Here is a 17,864-nt window from a genome sequence, read left to right on the forward strand (position 1 = left end):
GTTGTTGAATACAAAAGCACTTGAGTGAAATGTGGGACTGAATACGAAAAGGGATTCAGCACCTTTCTGGCTGTTGCACTCACTGGAGCAAGAGTATGAGTGTATGACATAGTTGATGAAGAGCACTCTGTTGAAAACCGTACACCTAGAACAATCTTCGGTGGCGGCTATGGTGGTACCCATGTCATTATGTGTGTGTGTGTGGGGGAGGGGGGGTAGAGTCACCCCATAAGCGGGCATTTATGTGGACACCCCCATATGCCCGACTCGATGATATTATCGTAGGCTGTATGGAGGTACAACTGGAGATGCTCTTAGCCTCTATAGCTTAGTTGTTTTCCTACATATTATGCGACAAAAAGGAAAACGAGTGAACTGAACGAAGTGCTTGTGAACCGGGCCTATAGATCATGCACACTATAGTTTGTTTCTTTGATAAAGAAAGCCCATTCAACTGTTGTTATCTGATTAGCCCACTTCTTAGCCCATATCAGGCCGAAAGGTCCATATCCAATCTTGGCATCATGATTCATGCGCATACACTCCCGCCTTAAAAAAAGGGGGGGGGGGGGGTGATATACACCGACCTGGTCGGTGCGGTGCGGTGCACCCACCGCACACCCTCCCCAGCCTGTGGGCCGGCCCAGTAATGTTTTTTTTTTCATTTCTGTTTTCCTTTTGCGTTCGATTTTAAATTCGTTCAAAATTTGGAAATCGTCCATAGTTCAAAAATTGTTCAGAATTAAAAATTTGTTCAAATTTCGAAATTCGTTCAAATTTTAAAAGTCGTTCGAAATTTTAAATTTTTTCAAATTTCAAAATTCTTCCAAAATTTGGAAATTCGTTCAAGATGAAAATTTTGTTCAAATTTTGAAATTCGTTCAAATTTAAAAATCGTTCAAAATTTAAAAGTTGTTCAAATTTCAAAATTCGTTCACGATTAAAAATTTGTTCAAATTTTATCATACTTGAACATTTTTCAAATTTGATAATTATCGAAAAATATTTGTAAACAGAAAAAAAAGAGAGAACAAAAAAGAAACACTGAAAAAGAAAACAGAAAAAAGAAAAAAGAAAAAAGAAAAAAAAACAGAAAACAGAAAAGGAAAGGAAAAGAAAAAGAAGAAAAAACAGTAAAAATCGCCTAACCGGGCCGGCCCACACCGCGCGCGGGGGCACATGCGGCGCGGTGCAGGCACCGACCTGGTCGGCATATAGGAATTCCCTTAAAAAAGTACTCTACTCGCGGAACATGTCAATCTTGGTTGTTCGTTGTTATCTAAACATTACAAATACACCATGTGATAAAAAAAAAGTTCACCCTTCCTGTTGGTTCTTCCATGTGCTGCCGCAAACACGTTGCTTTCATGTTGGTTCCCTGTGGGGTAGTGAGGAATTGAAAGAGGTGAAGAACACCAGGAGAGAGGAAGGCTCGGCACTGTTGTGCGGATGAAGTGGCAGATCGGAATGAATCAATGGAAATGTTGTGTGCCCTTGCTCTGTTTAAATGTGTGTATTGTACCGAAGAGCTGAATCAGAGCCGTGATGATGGCACTGACGTGACTAGATAACATGTCTTCTGGCTTCTTGATCCCAATCCTTGCACCAAGTTTAACGAAACATATCTCTGGCCTGACGGGTCATCTTGATCTCTCTATTGGTCTAAACTCACAATAGCATTCTGATCATGTTCTAATGCTCTATCTCTTGTACTGCAAAGCTAACAAACTGGATAGCTCCATGATAAAAGTTTCTATATAATTTTTGGTCAGCCGTAGCATGTAATCAGTAAAAATAAAAATAATAGAAAAACTGGTGCATTTGGTGAGAGCGCACATCACAACAAGGCTGACGTGGGTCTTGATTATATGCGAAGCAACAATCATACATTGGTTATTTTTGGATGAAATACAACACGGACACCTGCACGTACATTTAATTATTGACACACAATTTGTCGAACGAAGCTAGATTGATTACTATTCGAGGAACGGGTAGTCGGTGTAGCCGACGATAGGGTCCGGGGTGTAGAAGGTCATCCTGTCATAGTTGTTTAGCTCTGCCCCGACCTCAAACCTCTTTGGCAGGTCTGGGTTTGCCAGGAACAGCCGCCCGAAGGACACTAGGTCGGCATACCCCTCGGCGACCACCTTGTTCCCCTCCGCACCATCGTACCCACCGTTGGCGATGAAGGCACCCTTGAACACCTCCCTATACGGCAGTAGCCGCTTCGGCACCACACGTCGTCCCTCCACGACGGCCATCCTCGGCTCGATCATGTGAAGGTAGAGGATGTGGTGGTCGTTGAGCTTGGTGGAGATATAGAGCGCGAGGGAGTGAGGGTCGGAGTCGTGGCATTCCATGTAGTCGGCAAAGGGGGAGAATCTGATGCCGACTCGGTGGCCGCCGATCTCCTTCGCGATTGCCTCAACCACCTCAAGAGCGAAGCGGCATCGATTCTCGAGGCTGCCGCCATACTCGTCGGTGCGGTCATTGGGGTTGTCCTTAAGGAACTGATCGATGATGTACCCAAAGGCGCCGTGAATCTCCACGCCGTCGAAACCTGTCACACGATTGACATCACAGTAAGCAGACTTTACATCGATGCGCGACCAGCACATGATTTGAGAATACATGACCTCTTAGGTAAGGACATAGTCTCTGAGGCCAGGCTTTGATCCTTGTTAGGTTGTATATATACACAATGACACATACAGGTTAGGAAACTAATTGTATATTCTGGAACTATTTTTTATGAAAATTCTAATGCTGCACAGTTTCTACTCAACAATTTTACTATTTTTAACTGAATAAATTAGTTAAGGGAGTGCCTAGATATCAGTCGACTGATTTTTATTAAGTATAAGTTGATTTTTTAGCTATTCAATTTGCATATGTAACTAAGAAAATACAAGTTGCAACCCATACTAACTGAGAAAATATGCACGCATAAAATATTAGTTACAACTTATGCACAACTGAAAAATATTAGTTACAACTTACATGCAACTGAGAAAATATCAGTTGCAATTAATACGCAAGTGAGAAAATACCAATTGCAGCCCATGCACAACCGGAAAAAAATACAAGTTCCAATATATGCGCAACTAGGAAAATATCAGTTGCAACTCATGCGCAACTGACAAAATATCAATTGCAACCTATATACAACTAAAAAATTATTAGTTGCAACTTGTGTGTAATTGAGAAAATATGAGTTGCAACTCGTGCGCAACTAAGAAATACCAAATCCACTTGCAGTTCCCATATCAGCACAGATCACGAGACAAATCAGATGGCTAAAAAATCGACTTAGACTTAATAAAAATCAGGCGGCTGATTTCTAGCAAAACCATTTAGTTAATTAAGTTGTTCAAAATGAGACGTTTGATGGAACATTTTTTTTTCCTAAAACTCTGCCCTGGAACATAGCTAGGTACCTACCCGCGTCGATGGCGTTCCTGGCGGCCTTCCTGAAGTCATCCACGATCACGGGAATCTCCTCTACCGTGAGTTTCCTCGGTGGCGAAAACTGCTCGAGCCTCCCATCGAAGCTCATCTGCGGTCCCACTCCCTTCTCCGTGCTGGACACCGGCGCCTTCCCACCGGGCTGGAGCTCGTAGCTGGACACGCGGCCCGAGTGCCAAATCTGGCAGAAGATCACAGCGCCCTTGGCGTGGACGGCGGCGACGATGGGCTTCCACGCCTCGACGTGCTCCGGCGTCCAGATCCCCGGGGTGTTGTGGTACCCCTGGGCCGTGTCGGAGACGCCTGTGGCCTCCGTGATCAGGAAGCCGCCGGGCGTTGCCCGCTGCGCGTAGTATACAGCTGCGTGCGGCTGTGGAATGTTCCCGTAGGAACGCTGGCGGGTGAGCGGGGCTAGCACGACCCTGCATTCATGCATGATCGCCATCTTACTTAGGTGTCAGCCAGAATTGAGAGCCTTTTGATTCGCAGGAACATAGGAATAGAAACATATAGGGTTAGAGTGGCATGTCCCCTTCAATTCTACATGATTGTAAATTTTCAGAATATTTTACGAGATATTGTTTGATATCCCAGGAAAATCAAATAAATTCTAGCGAGATATTTAAGTGGATGGAAAATTATCTCCAAAAAAAGTGCAACTGAATTCTTAGTGATCCACATGATTCCAATCCTATGAATATCTTTTCGATCAAAATAAGCCTGAATTAACACAAGTGGCTAGACAGTTACCTATGGGAGAGGTCGAGCTGGCCCATCTTGTATGGCGTCAGGAGAGGGATGGGCTCCATAGCTGCACGTACTAGCTTTCTGAATTTGAGCTCCGAGAAATGGCGGCAACCGCTAACCACTGCCTATCAGGAGTGAGCTGCAGGAGGAAGAGGATGAGTGGGATAGTAGAATGGAGGTTACCATTAGCCAGCATCTCCTTTTATAGATTGCATGGAGTTATGGTGAGATGGATGATATTACTACAGTATATTATAAGCGCGAGGGGTAGGGATTTTAATATGAAAGTGCTGTAGTGGGAGTGATAGTGGACGGTCATGTGGGGATACGGCTGCTAAGCTGTCTTTATTTTATTTATTTATTTTGCCGCCTTTTACTAATCATCTCGTACAGTAACCACGACACAGCAACAATTAGCATCAGTGTATCACACTTGACAAGGAGTCAACGAGGCATAAAGTTATGGGCCTTTTCGTTTTAGTTTACCAGCCGAAACAGATAACCACCAATTGTTTGTCTGTTATCTTCGTCACTACTCTACACCTCGTACGTCCTTTCTCTTTTTCAGATTCTTTTATAATGTACTATCCGATCTATACTAAATGTTATTGATTTAGAATAAAGTTGTAGTAAGAGCATCTCCAGCCGTCTCCCCGATGAGGCTCCTAGGTCAAGCCGGCAATTCGACCCATGGGTACGTCCGTCCATGGGCACCCGACCCAAATGGGTAGGGTATGGGTCCCGATGTTCGCCCATGGAAATAACACATGGGCAACCCGATTAGTCATGGGTCGGGCATGGGTATCAGTCTATGCCCACGGGTTGCCCGATGGGTCACCCGATTAATATTACTAATTAAAATAATTGCATAATTTTATATGGTACGTAAGCTATGATACACATACATTATACATGTAGACAATATACATCATTTACACACAAAGCTCTTTTAGCTAGACACCAAACATGTGCATATCTTCTATCTCTAAATAGTTGGTCCCATTTTCCTGGTTTCTTGTGCAGCCACGTCACCCTTTTGTCTCAACCCCGTGGGGGCGTGCTTGGCATCGTGGCTCTTCACTTCTTCCCACGAACGAAACCACCTTATACCTGGGCTGAATTTCCCTTCGCTGTATCGAATGCATATCCCTTCGTGGGCTTGCCGACTCACGTGGCCTGCATATCTCTTCATGGGCTCGCACAGGCAGAACGCAACTCGCCTTGGCGTTCGTCCAGAAATAACAAAAGCAGTTGTCGTTCGTCTTCCTGACGGTGGCTAATCACCGGCACCAACTCCTCCGCTGCCGCGACGTACGGCCTCCTCACCACAAATGCTCCCGCCATGACCCAACGCCTCCTTGACACAAATGCTCATGAAACCGCCAGTTGCATCCCACCATTCATTCAGTAGAAACTGCTTGAAGAAACTGAGCCGCCGCTGTCTTGAGGTTAAAACCTTCCCGTGATTCCAGTGGCATCGAGCATGCCAGCCTCCTCGCGTCGCTACATCCGTTCTCTACGCTGGTACCAGGCCGCTCTTGATTCTCCAGGTTTTATTTCCCCCTTTCGATTTTTGAATCCCCCAACGTATTGCGCTCCCGGTAGAAACATGCTCAACGTTTTCCCTCTCCTGCCAATTTTATTGAGTACTGCTTGCTCAAGCCCGATTTGTTTGGATTTATTTGATAATGTGCGTCTTGGTCGCTGAAGCTAGGAGGGACCAGCTACCATCACGTTTTTACTGCCTCCGGACGCTGGACAGCAGAACCTGGTTGCGCTGGTACACAACCTCTCATCTCTTGCTCTTAATTCTAAATTTACATTAGATGAACACATGTATCTTCTATTTTCTAATCTTCCCGATCGCTTGTATTTTATTGCCTAGAAATCTTCCCTCGGTTAATTAGATCACTGGAATCTACTCTCCATGAATCTTCCGTGAATTGAATCTGTTCAAACAGATTAGCTACAGACCAGAACGACATTACCTGCTTCTTTATGGTCGGGGAAGTGTTTTCGTCTGATGAGGTAAGTAGTTCTTGAAACCTATTTTGGGCACACTTTAACTTAAACAGTGCTATCTAACTCCTATATTGAAAAGCTTAGAGCCTTAGAGGATATCACCTACTGTCGGTGAATTTTCAGCCAACAATCTTCCTCGGCGCGTTGTTAGACAGTGCTACACTATTTAACACTTTATCTTATAGCTTTCCACTAATGTTAATGTTATCATAGAACTTCTCTCTATATATAAGGAATTGTTTTATCTCTTCTACGCAGGAAGGTTGTAGAATATGCAGCCTTCAAAGTAGAGGTTTCTGATTTTTATGCAAGGTGAGGCTCTTTCAGTTTAATGTTTGAGTTCTAATATTTCACTTCTCTGAGGTTTTGAGTCCAAATGTTGTTCAGTTTCTGACCTTTTGAACATGTGCCCGCACAAAAAAATTCTAACAAAATTTTCCTTCTAAGACAATTTAGGCGCCTTACAATCTATCTACTAACTCGAGCAATCATATTTTATTCATACTTCATAAACTGCTACCTTCATGAACATTGCTTTCTGCCCAGCGCATGCCAGTGAGGCCAACGGCATTTGTACTTCCACCTTCAGAAGCTTGCAAGATGTACACCGACTCACCAAGGCAACACAAAAACTCAGTGAGACTAAATAACCAGTACATCTAACTTTACAAGAGGGGAGCAAAGCCGAACTTTGGCATGTGGACATCACAAACATACTTGGATCCGATCATTCGTTCTTCACAATTGGATACATCAAACAAGGAAAAAAGACATGTTACGTACTATCCTTCTTGATGACAAAAATACATGCAAAGACACAAAATAGTTGTCAATGCACTCATCCAGTACTCGGATCATGTAATAAACGTTTTTTTATCAGATCATATAGTGAACTTTATGTCTGACTTCCAAATCATGAAATTCCATGTTTACATGAATTTCTTTCAGACCTATCTATGAATTCTAATCATGTCCATCACTAAAAAATGTCGCTGCAACGCGCGGGGTATCATCTAGTTAGTACTACTTTCAGTCACAAAGCCATGAACGGGAATACACCACTCTTTGTCCTGGCATCCCAACAATGTGCCGATGTCTTCTAGATATTTGGTTGCGTCAAACTCTCCATTTTTGTACCCGATGGGTTGCCCGATAGGGTCGGGTTGCCCGATGGGTTTGGGCATGGGTCTAGTTTAGGTCGACCCGACCAAACCCGACCCATTGCCAGCCTTACTCCTAGGACGCTTTTTTTTATCCGGATGGACGAAAACGGTCCAGTTGCGTCCCCGGCTCCTCGTTTTCGTCCGGATTAGGCCTTTCATCCGTCCGGAGAGTCCATGCCATCCCCAGCCCCCCCGGGTGCGCTCGGGGACTCCGGACGAGAGAAAAGCGGGGACGGGCCAGCTCTGTCGGCGAGAGAACAGACGAACCCCATCACTTTGTCGACGCAAATCCGTCCTTCCCTCCCGTTGCTCTGTCGCCGCCGGCACCACCCCTCGCCAATCCGCCGGCCGGTTGCCTCAACTTCGCCGTTCCCCCACCCAACAGCCTATATTCCGCTGCACGTCGTGCCCTCTGCCTATTTTCCGCCGCCGGGCCAGCTCCCTCGTGTCGCTCCTTGTACACACACCCGGCAGGTGTTCGTCCAATTGCCTGGCCGGACATGGACTCCGACGAGGAGGAGGAGCAAATGTTGGTCGAGCTTCTTAGGAAGAAACGGCAGCCGCCGCCCAAGACGAGAAGCACATACTGATCCTAGCTTGCCTGACCGGCTTGTACGCCGAGCCGGTCAATGGTCGCTGTGGTGGGTCGGCACCAGGTCGCCGAAAGTGCAAGCCGAGGCAGCGAATGGAGGGCTACTGCATGCTCTACGCCGACTACTTCGCCGACGATCCATTGCACGGTGAGGCTGTTTTTAGGCGTCGTTTCAGGATGAGCCGGAAGCTGTTCCTGAAAATTGTGTATGCCCTTCGAGACTACGACTCCTATTTCAGATGCAAGTTGGATTGCACCGGCATGGCAGAGTTTTCTGTCCTCCAAAAGTGCACGGTGGCTATGCGAATGCTGGCATATGGACCTCCTGGTGATTCTACCGATGACTATCTTCGGATGGCGAAGTCCACCGCCCTTGATTGTTTCTACCGGTTCTGCAGGGCGGTGATAGCAGTGTTCGGGGACTTCTACTTGAGATCACCGACTGTCGAAGACACTGCTAAGATCCTTGCTGTCAATGAAGCTCGAGGATTTCCAGAGATGCTTGGAAGCATTGACTGCATGCATTGGAAATGGAAGAACTGTCCGTTTGTCGGGCAGGGAATATATAAGGGTCACAAAAATGGCTGCACTGTGATACTTGAGGCAGTGGCTACCCATGATCTCTGGATTTGGCACTCCTTCTTTGGTATGCCGGGATCCAACAACGACATCAACGTCTTGCAGTGCTCGCCGGTCTTCTCCAAGCTTGTTGACGGTCATGCTCCCCCGGTTAACTTTGTGATCAATGGCCGGCAGTACAACAAGGGATACTATCTTGCAGACGGTATCTATCCAAAGTGGGCAACATTTGTGAAGACTATCTCAAGCCCTGCCCTCCCGAAGGAGCAGCAGTTTGCCAAGGAACAAGAAGCTTGCCTAAAGGACGTCGAGCGTGCATTTGGTGTCGTCCAGCAGAGATTTGTTGTAGTCCGGTTCCCCGCTTTGACTGGTCCAAAGATCAGATGTGGGAGGTGATGAACTGTTGTGTGTGCTTACACAACATGATTATCGAGGATGAGCGGAAGCATCCGGTCCCTCCGAGCGAGCAAGCTGCACCATATGATATAGAGGGTCCTCTTGCACAGCCAAACCACCAGATGCCGGCATCGTGGGCTTCGTTCATCGCTATGCGTCAGGAGATTCGAAACTGCACAATGCATCAACAGCTGCAGGATGATCTGGTGGAGCACATATGGATGCTTCGAGGCAACACCAACTAGTTTTTCCATTTGATTTGTTTGAAAATTTGTCTTATTTTGTTGAACTGTAACGTTTATTTGTAAAAATAAGCTAAATGTTGGCAAAACTGGTCAAATTCACCGAATTATGCAGGAAATTTGGCATACAGGACGTTTTTATCTAAAAAAACGCCGAACCCCGGTGTCTACCGGGAAGACGGCTGAAACTTCGGCGCTCCCCGAGCCAAACTTTCGTCCACTCAGCCCGGGGAGCCCAACAGCTAGAGATGCTCTAAACCAACAACATTTATTATAGACTAGTAGCTATGCACGCGCACGCGCGTCTCAACTAATAAATTCTATAATCTTTCCAAAAAATCACATAATATGGCCAAGAGTTTTATTAGGATACTGCAATTTTGTACAACTCTAAGCCAACATGATACATCGCTGAACTGGTATACCTGAACATGAACAGGCAAATATCACCCATTTTACTACACTACTGTATATCAAGATATCTCTTCCTCCTGGAAAAAACTGAATTCTCACATTCATGTCCACGGAAACAAGCTAGTTTCAGCAGCCCTGGAGTTCTTGCTGGTGGCGGCAGCTCCTGATTTGGGAGCGTCAAGTCCTAACCAAATTTCTGGAAAATAGAATGCAGAAGCCAAAGTCCTAACCTGATTTGCTCCAGAATGCACTTTGCGGAATTAGGTTTTAGCCAAGGACATCCCAAAACTTGCACTTACCTGTAAGAAAAAATAAAAACAACGAAACAACACAGTGTACATTCTCAAAGAGCACCCGGAGAATCACCACATGAAATGAACTGAAAGGACTTCCTAGTGTTAACCGAAGATAATAATACTACGTACTGTCGTTCTAAAACTTCAATCTTTAAATACTTGTTACCTTTGTCATCCAAGAACCTCTCAGCGGTTGATTACACTTGGAACATAGAACACACCACAGAGAGGTATCTGAATACGAGCAGCAGTAGATGAAACTCATTTTATAAGCAGCAGTCTTCCCAACACATAAGTCATACATCAGGTGTATTTTGTTCCAAGATACTAAGACTTTCTGCATAGAAAAGGTAACCATCTCAGTCAATACGATGGTATCATGCATTTATGAAAGGCGTCTTGCCCTCCAAAATCTCTACCATCCTTTTGTTGAACAGGTTTGCCGGTCCACATGAGCATCTGTGCTGCTTAAATCAGTATGCCTTAAATATGCCTGGTAGCTCACCCCTGATCTAACAACATGATGTGCACATCTTGAACCAGTAATACATGTCCCTTATCAACTTTTATGTGCACCATCAAGATGCTCTTAGACTGTACATGCTCAGTGAATTCTTGGCATCAATAAATTAAAACACACAAATTGCAAAGCTAAACCAGACAAGCAACATACCAAAAAGGCAAAAATTATCCAAAAAAATTGCAAAGCTAAATACACTAATTGCAAAGCTAAACACACAAATTCTCCAGAGTTTCCCTCTTTCCTCTCTGATTACAAGCCCTGAGCCCAAAACAATCAATGCTCCCTACCAAAAAGGCAAAATAAAATACATGCAGCCACTCGTTTGTAGGAGATCCAAATATCTTCTAGCGTGATAAAATTTGGATATTCCACAGCTCCATGTTATGACACATAATGTATGAAACTGGACAAAGTAAATAAACGGATATCTAATTAGGGTGATGGAGCTTCATATCAGATATTAATCACGCCGAAGATATGACATTAAAGTTGAGATTTTAATGGCCCTGCGAACAATCAGTGCGCTCAGGTTGAAATCTGAATTGACAAAGTGTAATCACCAAATGATAACATCTTAAAAATGTCCAAATGCTTTACACACTTTTGACAAAGTAAAATTTTATCCGAAAAGTAAACAATAACCGGGTAACAATCTTTGGGAAACCTAATGAATTAAGTGTTGATTTAAGAGTCTTGTCAAATCAACCAATAGAAGCATACTATTGGAATGGAACACATTATTGTTCAGAACAATGAGTAAAAAATTCAATGATTCCAACACCGTCTACCAAGAGACTAAGCTGACTCAAATGGTGGGTCCGCAACATTGTTCATGAGACGGAACTGAGGCAAAGGGGATGAATCGAGTACCTTGAAGGAAGTGATGATGCAGAAAAATCAAATTGCTTGGCTGCACCAATCCGGGCGCCCCCTTTTAGGCATCTAAAGGTGTATAGGATGCCCCCCATAGGGGGTCTCACAGCGCTTTGGATTTTCGGCCGTTAGATCGAGCTGACGTGGCGCGATCTCCACCGTCAATTTCGTCCAGGGCGCGAGGCCCTCCCACGAACCCGCGTTTTATCCATGGGTCGTGTGAAAGCCCGCTCGGCCCGATCTCGCGCCGCTCCACCAATCCCTCGCACGCCTCCTCCTCTCCCCAATCCCCTCTCGTTTGGCGGCCTCCTCCGCTCCCAGCCGCCGCCTCCGCTGCGCGCCCGCCCTCCGCGCCCGCCCTCCTGCTCCCTTACCTCCTCTCCCTCTTCCTCTAGTGAAGATGTGGAGGCAGGATCCGCTGCCGGCGAACCGCCGGGTCAGCGCTGCCGGACGCACGACCAGGACGATGAGGCACACGGGGAGGATGCCACCCGGCCGTCGACAAGCGCCCTAGCGCTCGCAGCACTCCCGCGACCATGGAGGATGGAGCCCGTCGGGATTGAGGTCAACCATGGCGGACGATGCCCGCAGCAATGGGTCGTCGCCTCCTCCTCTTCTCCCCCACCAGCCCCCAACAAATCCCCCCTCTCCCGTGTTGTTCCTCTTTTTTTCGCCGGCGGCTGGATGCCTAGAGGAAGGAGGACGGGTGGCCCGGGTTCAACGAGAGGAGAAGGAGCCGGATTTTCGCATGGCCTGCCAAGATGGCGCTGCTCGTTGGAGTTGCTGTTCGTTCTATCTCATCAGGTGAGCTCTTCTTTCTCGTTCCTTCCTTCCTATTTCAGTTTCTCTTCCCATAGAGAAGAAGGGGGCTCTGCCAAGCCCACTCCCCCTTTTTATTTTGATTTACTCAGGTTGATGATGAAACTGTGAGAGGTTTGATGTTGTGTGTGAATAGCTGGGCGAAATTGGCTGCGGGTCGATCCAAGTTCCTGGACTCAAGCGCTACTTGCCACAAGTGGTCATTCATCGGTATGTGATTTGGCTGATCTTATAAACTATCCCCATGTGAAGAAACTGACTTATTTGGTTTACAAGTTCATGCATACATCTGTGTAGTGTCCTCCTTATTTGCCGTGTTCACTTCATTAAAATAAAAGTCACTTCTTCTGCCTTGCAATCTTGAGCTCAGATATGATGCGAACTAACTCAGTTATATGTGTGCTTTTCTGTAGCTTTCAAGTTTTATGGTGTAGGATCGATCAGGGAGATGCCTTTTGGTCATATTGTTAAAGATGCTCTACGGAAGTACGCTAATATTATGGCTATAGAATCTTATGCATGTTAGATTCTTGAGTTTATATCAACACAGTCTGCTTTTATGGTTTGTGGAACTATGGATAGTGATTGATTTGGCTAATGAGATGATTGTTTCATTTTTTCATTGTTGGATGCGAGTCAGTTTTATCGCATGGGGCTCCCAACTCATCAGTTTCTCTCTTCCTACTAATCCAGGTGAATCTCCAGAATCATATTTTCATCTAGCATTTCCTTTCATAAAGTTCACTGTTCATGGCCTACCCCACATGTGCTGGTAAAGGTAATTATGGTTTCAGTAACCGGATTTTCCATTCTTTTGTCACAACAATATACTTCACTAGAATACGTTGCAAGTCTCATATACTCCACACAGTCTGTTCGATAGTTGTAATGATTTTAGTGACTCAATTATTTTGATATTGAATGCCTTTTTGCAACAGAGAATTCAAGCAATTAATAATTTTTGTTGTCTTGCTATACTTTTATAAATATCTCTCCTTTGTCTGCAGTATTGACTGAAAAAACAAAATCTTCCGATTTACAGGGCACAACTAATTTATCGCAGGGTTACCACCTCGCTGATAAGGATTACGTTGTCTCGCCATTTAGGACCATGGCTTCTCCGGCTCGATGTACTTGCAGGTATTTCATGATTTGCTCCTACACAACTTTGATGACTTCGATTACAACTAGAGCTAACACAAGATTTTTTAGTTAGAAACTACATCGATGCTTATGCTTCTTATAGCAACAATGTACCAAGAACTAGCTTCAATGGATGAACTTTAGAACTTAATGAACTTCTTCCGGGTGTGGTAAACTGGTAATTGATGAATAAACTTTAGCATGGGTTGTTCAAAGTGTTGTATATATCGCATCTGAACATTTGTGTTACCAGTTTCTCTATTTGTGCCTCTTTTCAGAGACAAAGAATGTGTTTCCAGCCATGTAAACATTTTGGCCCCTCATAGTGAATCCATTTACTCATGAAGGTAATGCTGGTCTCACTTTTTAACTTGAATGATGATATATGGTTTGTAAGTTGTAACAACAAGGGTTAATTTTCTCGCAAGGTCAAGATTTCTGTTTTCTCCCACCATCATTCACCCTTTACCACCAGGCTCAGGGGATATAGGCAGAATAAACTATGAAACCTTCTGCTCCTTATATAATTGTATATATTTCCTCAACTCAGCATCTGTTCAAGAAGCATATGCTTTTTCCTATCATTTCCTATTAATGATTTACCTATGGATGAATAATATATAGTTTGAAGCCTGAATATTATGGAGTAGGGCTGAACATTTTCTTAATGTGGAAAGCCACCTAAAATTTCCGAGAAATGTTCTTGTGAACATTATCTACTATCGCACTCTGACATAAAAATTGATGGCTTCAACATTGAATAAGTTTGTATGTATAGTAATCTCTTCATTTGTACAGAAAATCTCTTATGCAGATATTGTCAAGTCCCTATGCTGATTCAAATCTCATGTAAATAATCATAGGCGCAGGCCACTGTCGAACAAATCTCAGGCAGATGCCAAGAAGAAGAGGAAATGAATCAGTAACAGGTATACTGTCTCTTAACCCTATAGGTACTCACGTGCGTTGGAATAACAATCTATTTTATCTGATTCGATTTGTTTGTAGTTAATGATTTCTTCTTGAGTGGTTAATGGTTTTGATTGACATGTGATTTCGATGGAAACACCAATTTTGATCAATTTGTATTCATATAAATATTTGCTAATCTTAATTATCTTTTGAAATTCATAGACATATGATTCCGCCTGATCGTTTGAACTTTAGGGCATTACGCAACTTCTGAATCTATATTGGGCCTTTTGTTTCGTCAACGAATCTATACATGGTCTTTTGTTTGGACCAAAAAAAAAATTGGTGGCATAACTAAGTACCACTGGGTATCTTCCTCATTTCTATGAGGTCTTTTTTTCTTTTTTTCTTTCAGCAAGCATTATTGTGTTGGAAGATTTACAATGAGCTTACAGGTAGGAATGACATTTTTCTCAAAAGACTAAGACTGAACCTAACAAAAATGAAAGAGTCCTTGTGATGCTGAATTACTATGATCTGAATATATCCCTAAAATGGCATGGGGAGATCAGCTATCCTACTTTAGAATCCGTATAACTTTGAATAGGTTAGCTTTGCTTTTATCTGATTGTCCATTTCTTAATTTCCCTTTGGAATTACAAAGTGCTTTTTTTGCAGCTAGATGAAATTTGTCATCAGAGTTGTTTTTTTTTTTGCTTTTTATCACCATGAATATGGAGTGTAGGCAATGACGGAATTTATCTAACAGTGTGTCCACTGTCCCTAAGGAAGCACTTGATGTATTTAGCTTTCAGTTTGTCCATCAGCTCTTTGGTAAATCATGTTGTTTTATTCAGACTATTTTGCCTTTTAGTCGGGTGTCAGACCTTTCTAGCTTCCACCCAAGTGGTGTTACCTCATTCTCTGCAAGACTACTGTTTTTCATTTCTGCTATGAAGTACTGATACCTGCCTACACAGTTGGCTTTATCAAATTATGTCATATGTAAATTTACTTCGTTGCTGTATTTAGTGAATGTAAGACAACTTTCTAGAACTATTTAGGATTTGAGAAATGCATATTGAAGGTGGAATTTCTGTCTTTCGAAAAATTTGCAACATACCTTACCTCTGCTTCTAAGAGATGATATACTGGTTATGAACTTGTGATCACATTTATGTAGGTTTACTGTTCTCAAGCTCATTCATGCTTCTATCCTAATCCTCGCTTGTCCTACAAATTATCACAGAAACATATTTTAGCAAAGTTCTCCGCGGGCTGACAGGAAACAGCGTGCACCGCAGGGCCATTACCAACCCCAAGTGCTCCCCTGCTGTCCTGACGTGCAGGGTTAGGTGATAACAAGTTCTGCAGTTTCAGGTTTCACCCACTATTGCAGTAGGCCCAGTTGTACATTGCGAGCTCTTTTATGTGTAAATTTGATCCGCACACTGCTGCTGCTTTTTGTTTATGCTGCTTAAAAATCCCCTCCATCTTTCACGGTGGTCTTAAGGTATCTTTGATTGAGTGACCCCTGCTGAAATAGGCAGGGTTTAATCCCTGGAGATGGAATGTTGGACCAAGAGGTGTTAATTGTCAATGATATGGAATGGAACTATGGAAGTTATGCTGTAATTTTTTTAAAGTTAACTCTGGGATTTCTTCACATGATTATCATGTGATAAGCTGCTACAGAGAATTAGAGTAGTCCTTGGTAACTTCCGTTTCTAATAATGCTATATTTCATGGGTTCTGATTGCTGCCATTGGAGCATGGAATGTAATGACAGTAACTTTTTTTTTTTGAAACCAAATGAGAGTAGCTTGCATAGTTCTATGGTAATTTGATTAGCTAAAAACAACTGAAGGTTAACAAGATGCTAGGCTACCGGGACTAGAATACGATTGGAGGCATAGGAGTAACTTATGTGTGCTATTAACAACACTGTAAATCAGAACGGAGGGAGTAGGTCTTTACTGTGGTTATGGAAGTTCACATATCTATTAATATAATATCTTAAATGTAATTTAGAAATAATTTAAAAGGTGGCATGTGTTCTTGGTTTATAGTGTTAGGAGCTATTCTGGCAGCTCTAGAGAGTTTGGCGTGCTCCCTTGTGTCTCTGACTATTTTCAGTTATTTACTGTGAGTTCCTTTTGTCTTTGACTTTTTTGTTTGTCTTATGTAGTCTTAGATCCAGGAGATTCTAAGATGTTTCAACGACATCTAAGAATAAAATTTATTGATTTCAATGACTAATAGTAGTACTTCTGTTTTTTTAAAGCTGCTCAACTTTATTTAGATGCCAAGGTATATAAACATGTTTTTTTTTTTGAAACGGAGGGAGTATGAGATTTAGGAGTTATGCAGATTTTTATTTACTTCAGGTAAAACCTAAGAATATACTGTCATATTGGCTGCTACTTTTATCACAATTGTTATACAAAATGAACTTTGGTGTGAGTTTTACGGGATCGTGCGCCAAGGCGCACATCTAAATCTAGTGGATAAGAATTCTGATAAGCTTTCGCACGTTTCACTATTATAAATATGCACACAATATTGCACGAGTCATTGTGCAGCGACTTCCACAGTTGTTCAAACAGAAAGAAGCACCCAGAATCCATACCTTAAAAGCCGGTCGTCACAAATAGTATACTTCAAAAAATTGTGTCTTCCTTTTGGCTCAATCCACAGGTTTTGTCCCACATTGTAGAAATCAGAAGTACTCTAAGGCATGAGAAAATCCGTCCAGGTTTGTTTACCGGCAGTATGAAACCGCTGTGGAAAGCAGAACTGATGCAGCTGCCATGACAATGAACTCCTGAGACAAACATAAGAAAAAATATTTAATCTAGCGCAAGTATTAGAAAACGTGATGCAAGCAACAACATAAAGTGCGCTCAACTTGAAATACATAATATAGGCAGACAGTACATGCATCTGGCATGAAAATATGAACTCATAGAGTAAGGAATATACCTATCCACATCAGCCAATGGACTCATGGAGTAATGAAAATATGAAATCACCCAATAGTCAAGTGCTGATGAAGTTACACACTATGTACCTATCCACATGCCATGTTTGCCGATCATGATTATGACTATATATACAATCGCTCTGAAAGCGGAAACTCGAAATATTCAGATTTCAGATGATAAAGACATGTATGCCCGCTTACTATGAATCATCATCCTGAAACGTGATTAACCTGCAGTGAATTAGCAATTAAAGTCCTTCGTCATCTATACCTGAAACGCGATTACCTATAGGGTCTCTGCATCGTCGTCGAGTACCTTAAAGGAAGTGATGATACAGACAAATCGAATTGTTTGGCGGCGCTGAATCCGAATGTGCCCCATTAGCGCCAAATCGAGAGGAAAGCAGCAGAGCCGGCAGCGGCGGAAGGCGAGGAGGTTGGGCAGTTGACAACCGACAACCCTAGGATGGGAGGGGCAAGCGAGGGGATTGGTGGCGGACTCAGCGCTGGATCGCGTGGGGGTAGCAGCGCCTCCGCCTCCGGTAGCAGCGGCGAGCGAGGACGGCGGGCGAGCGCCTCCGCTTCCGGTTGGTGCAGGGAGCACGGCACGGCAGGCTAGGGACGCGCCGGTGCGGGGAGGTCCAGGAGAGGAGAAGGGCACCAGGAGGCGGGGAGGGCGTTCGTGCTGAGTG

At 43.7% G+C, this 17,864-nt stretch overlaps 1 protein-coding gene across 1 annotated transcript; it reads right to left on the reverse strand.

Annotated features, from left to right (window-relative positions):
- Positions 1-1,979: 1,979 nt before the first annotated feature.
- On the reverse strand, positions 1,980-4,280 carry LOC124669222 (putative 12-oxophytodienoate reductase 5). The gene is made up of 3 exons (XM_047205882.1): positions 4,219-4,280; positions 3,445-3,890; positions 1,980-2,563 (listed from the first exon to the last, which is right to left on the reverse strand). The coding sequence occupies exons 1-3, from the start codon at positions 4,275-4,277 to the stop codon at positions 1,980-1,982; spliced, it is 1,089 nt and encodes a 362-aa protein (XP_047061838.1). The 5' UTR covers positions 4,278-4,280.
- Positions 4,281-17,864: the final 13,584 nt, after the last annotated feature.

This window comes from Lolium rigidum, chromosome 7, assembly GCF_022539505.1.
Source record: "Lolium rigidum isolate FL_2022 chromosome 7, APGP_CSIRO_Lrig_0.1, whole genome shotgun sequence".
NCBI classification, from domain to species: Eukaryota; Viridiplantae; Streptophyta; class Magnoliopsida; order Poales; family Poaceae; genus Lolium; species Lolium rigidum.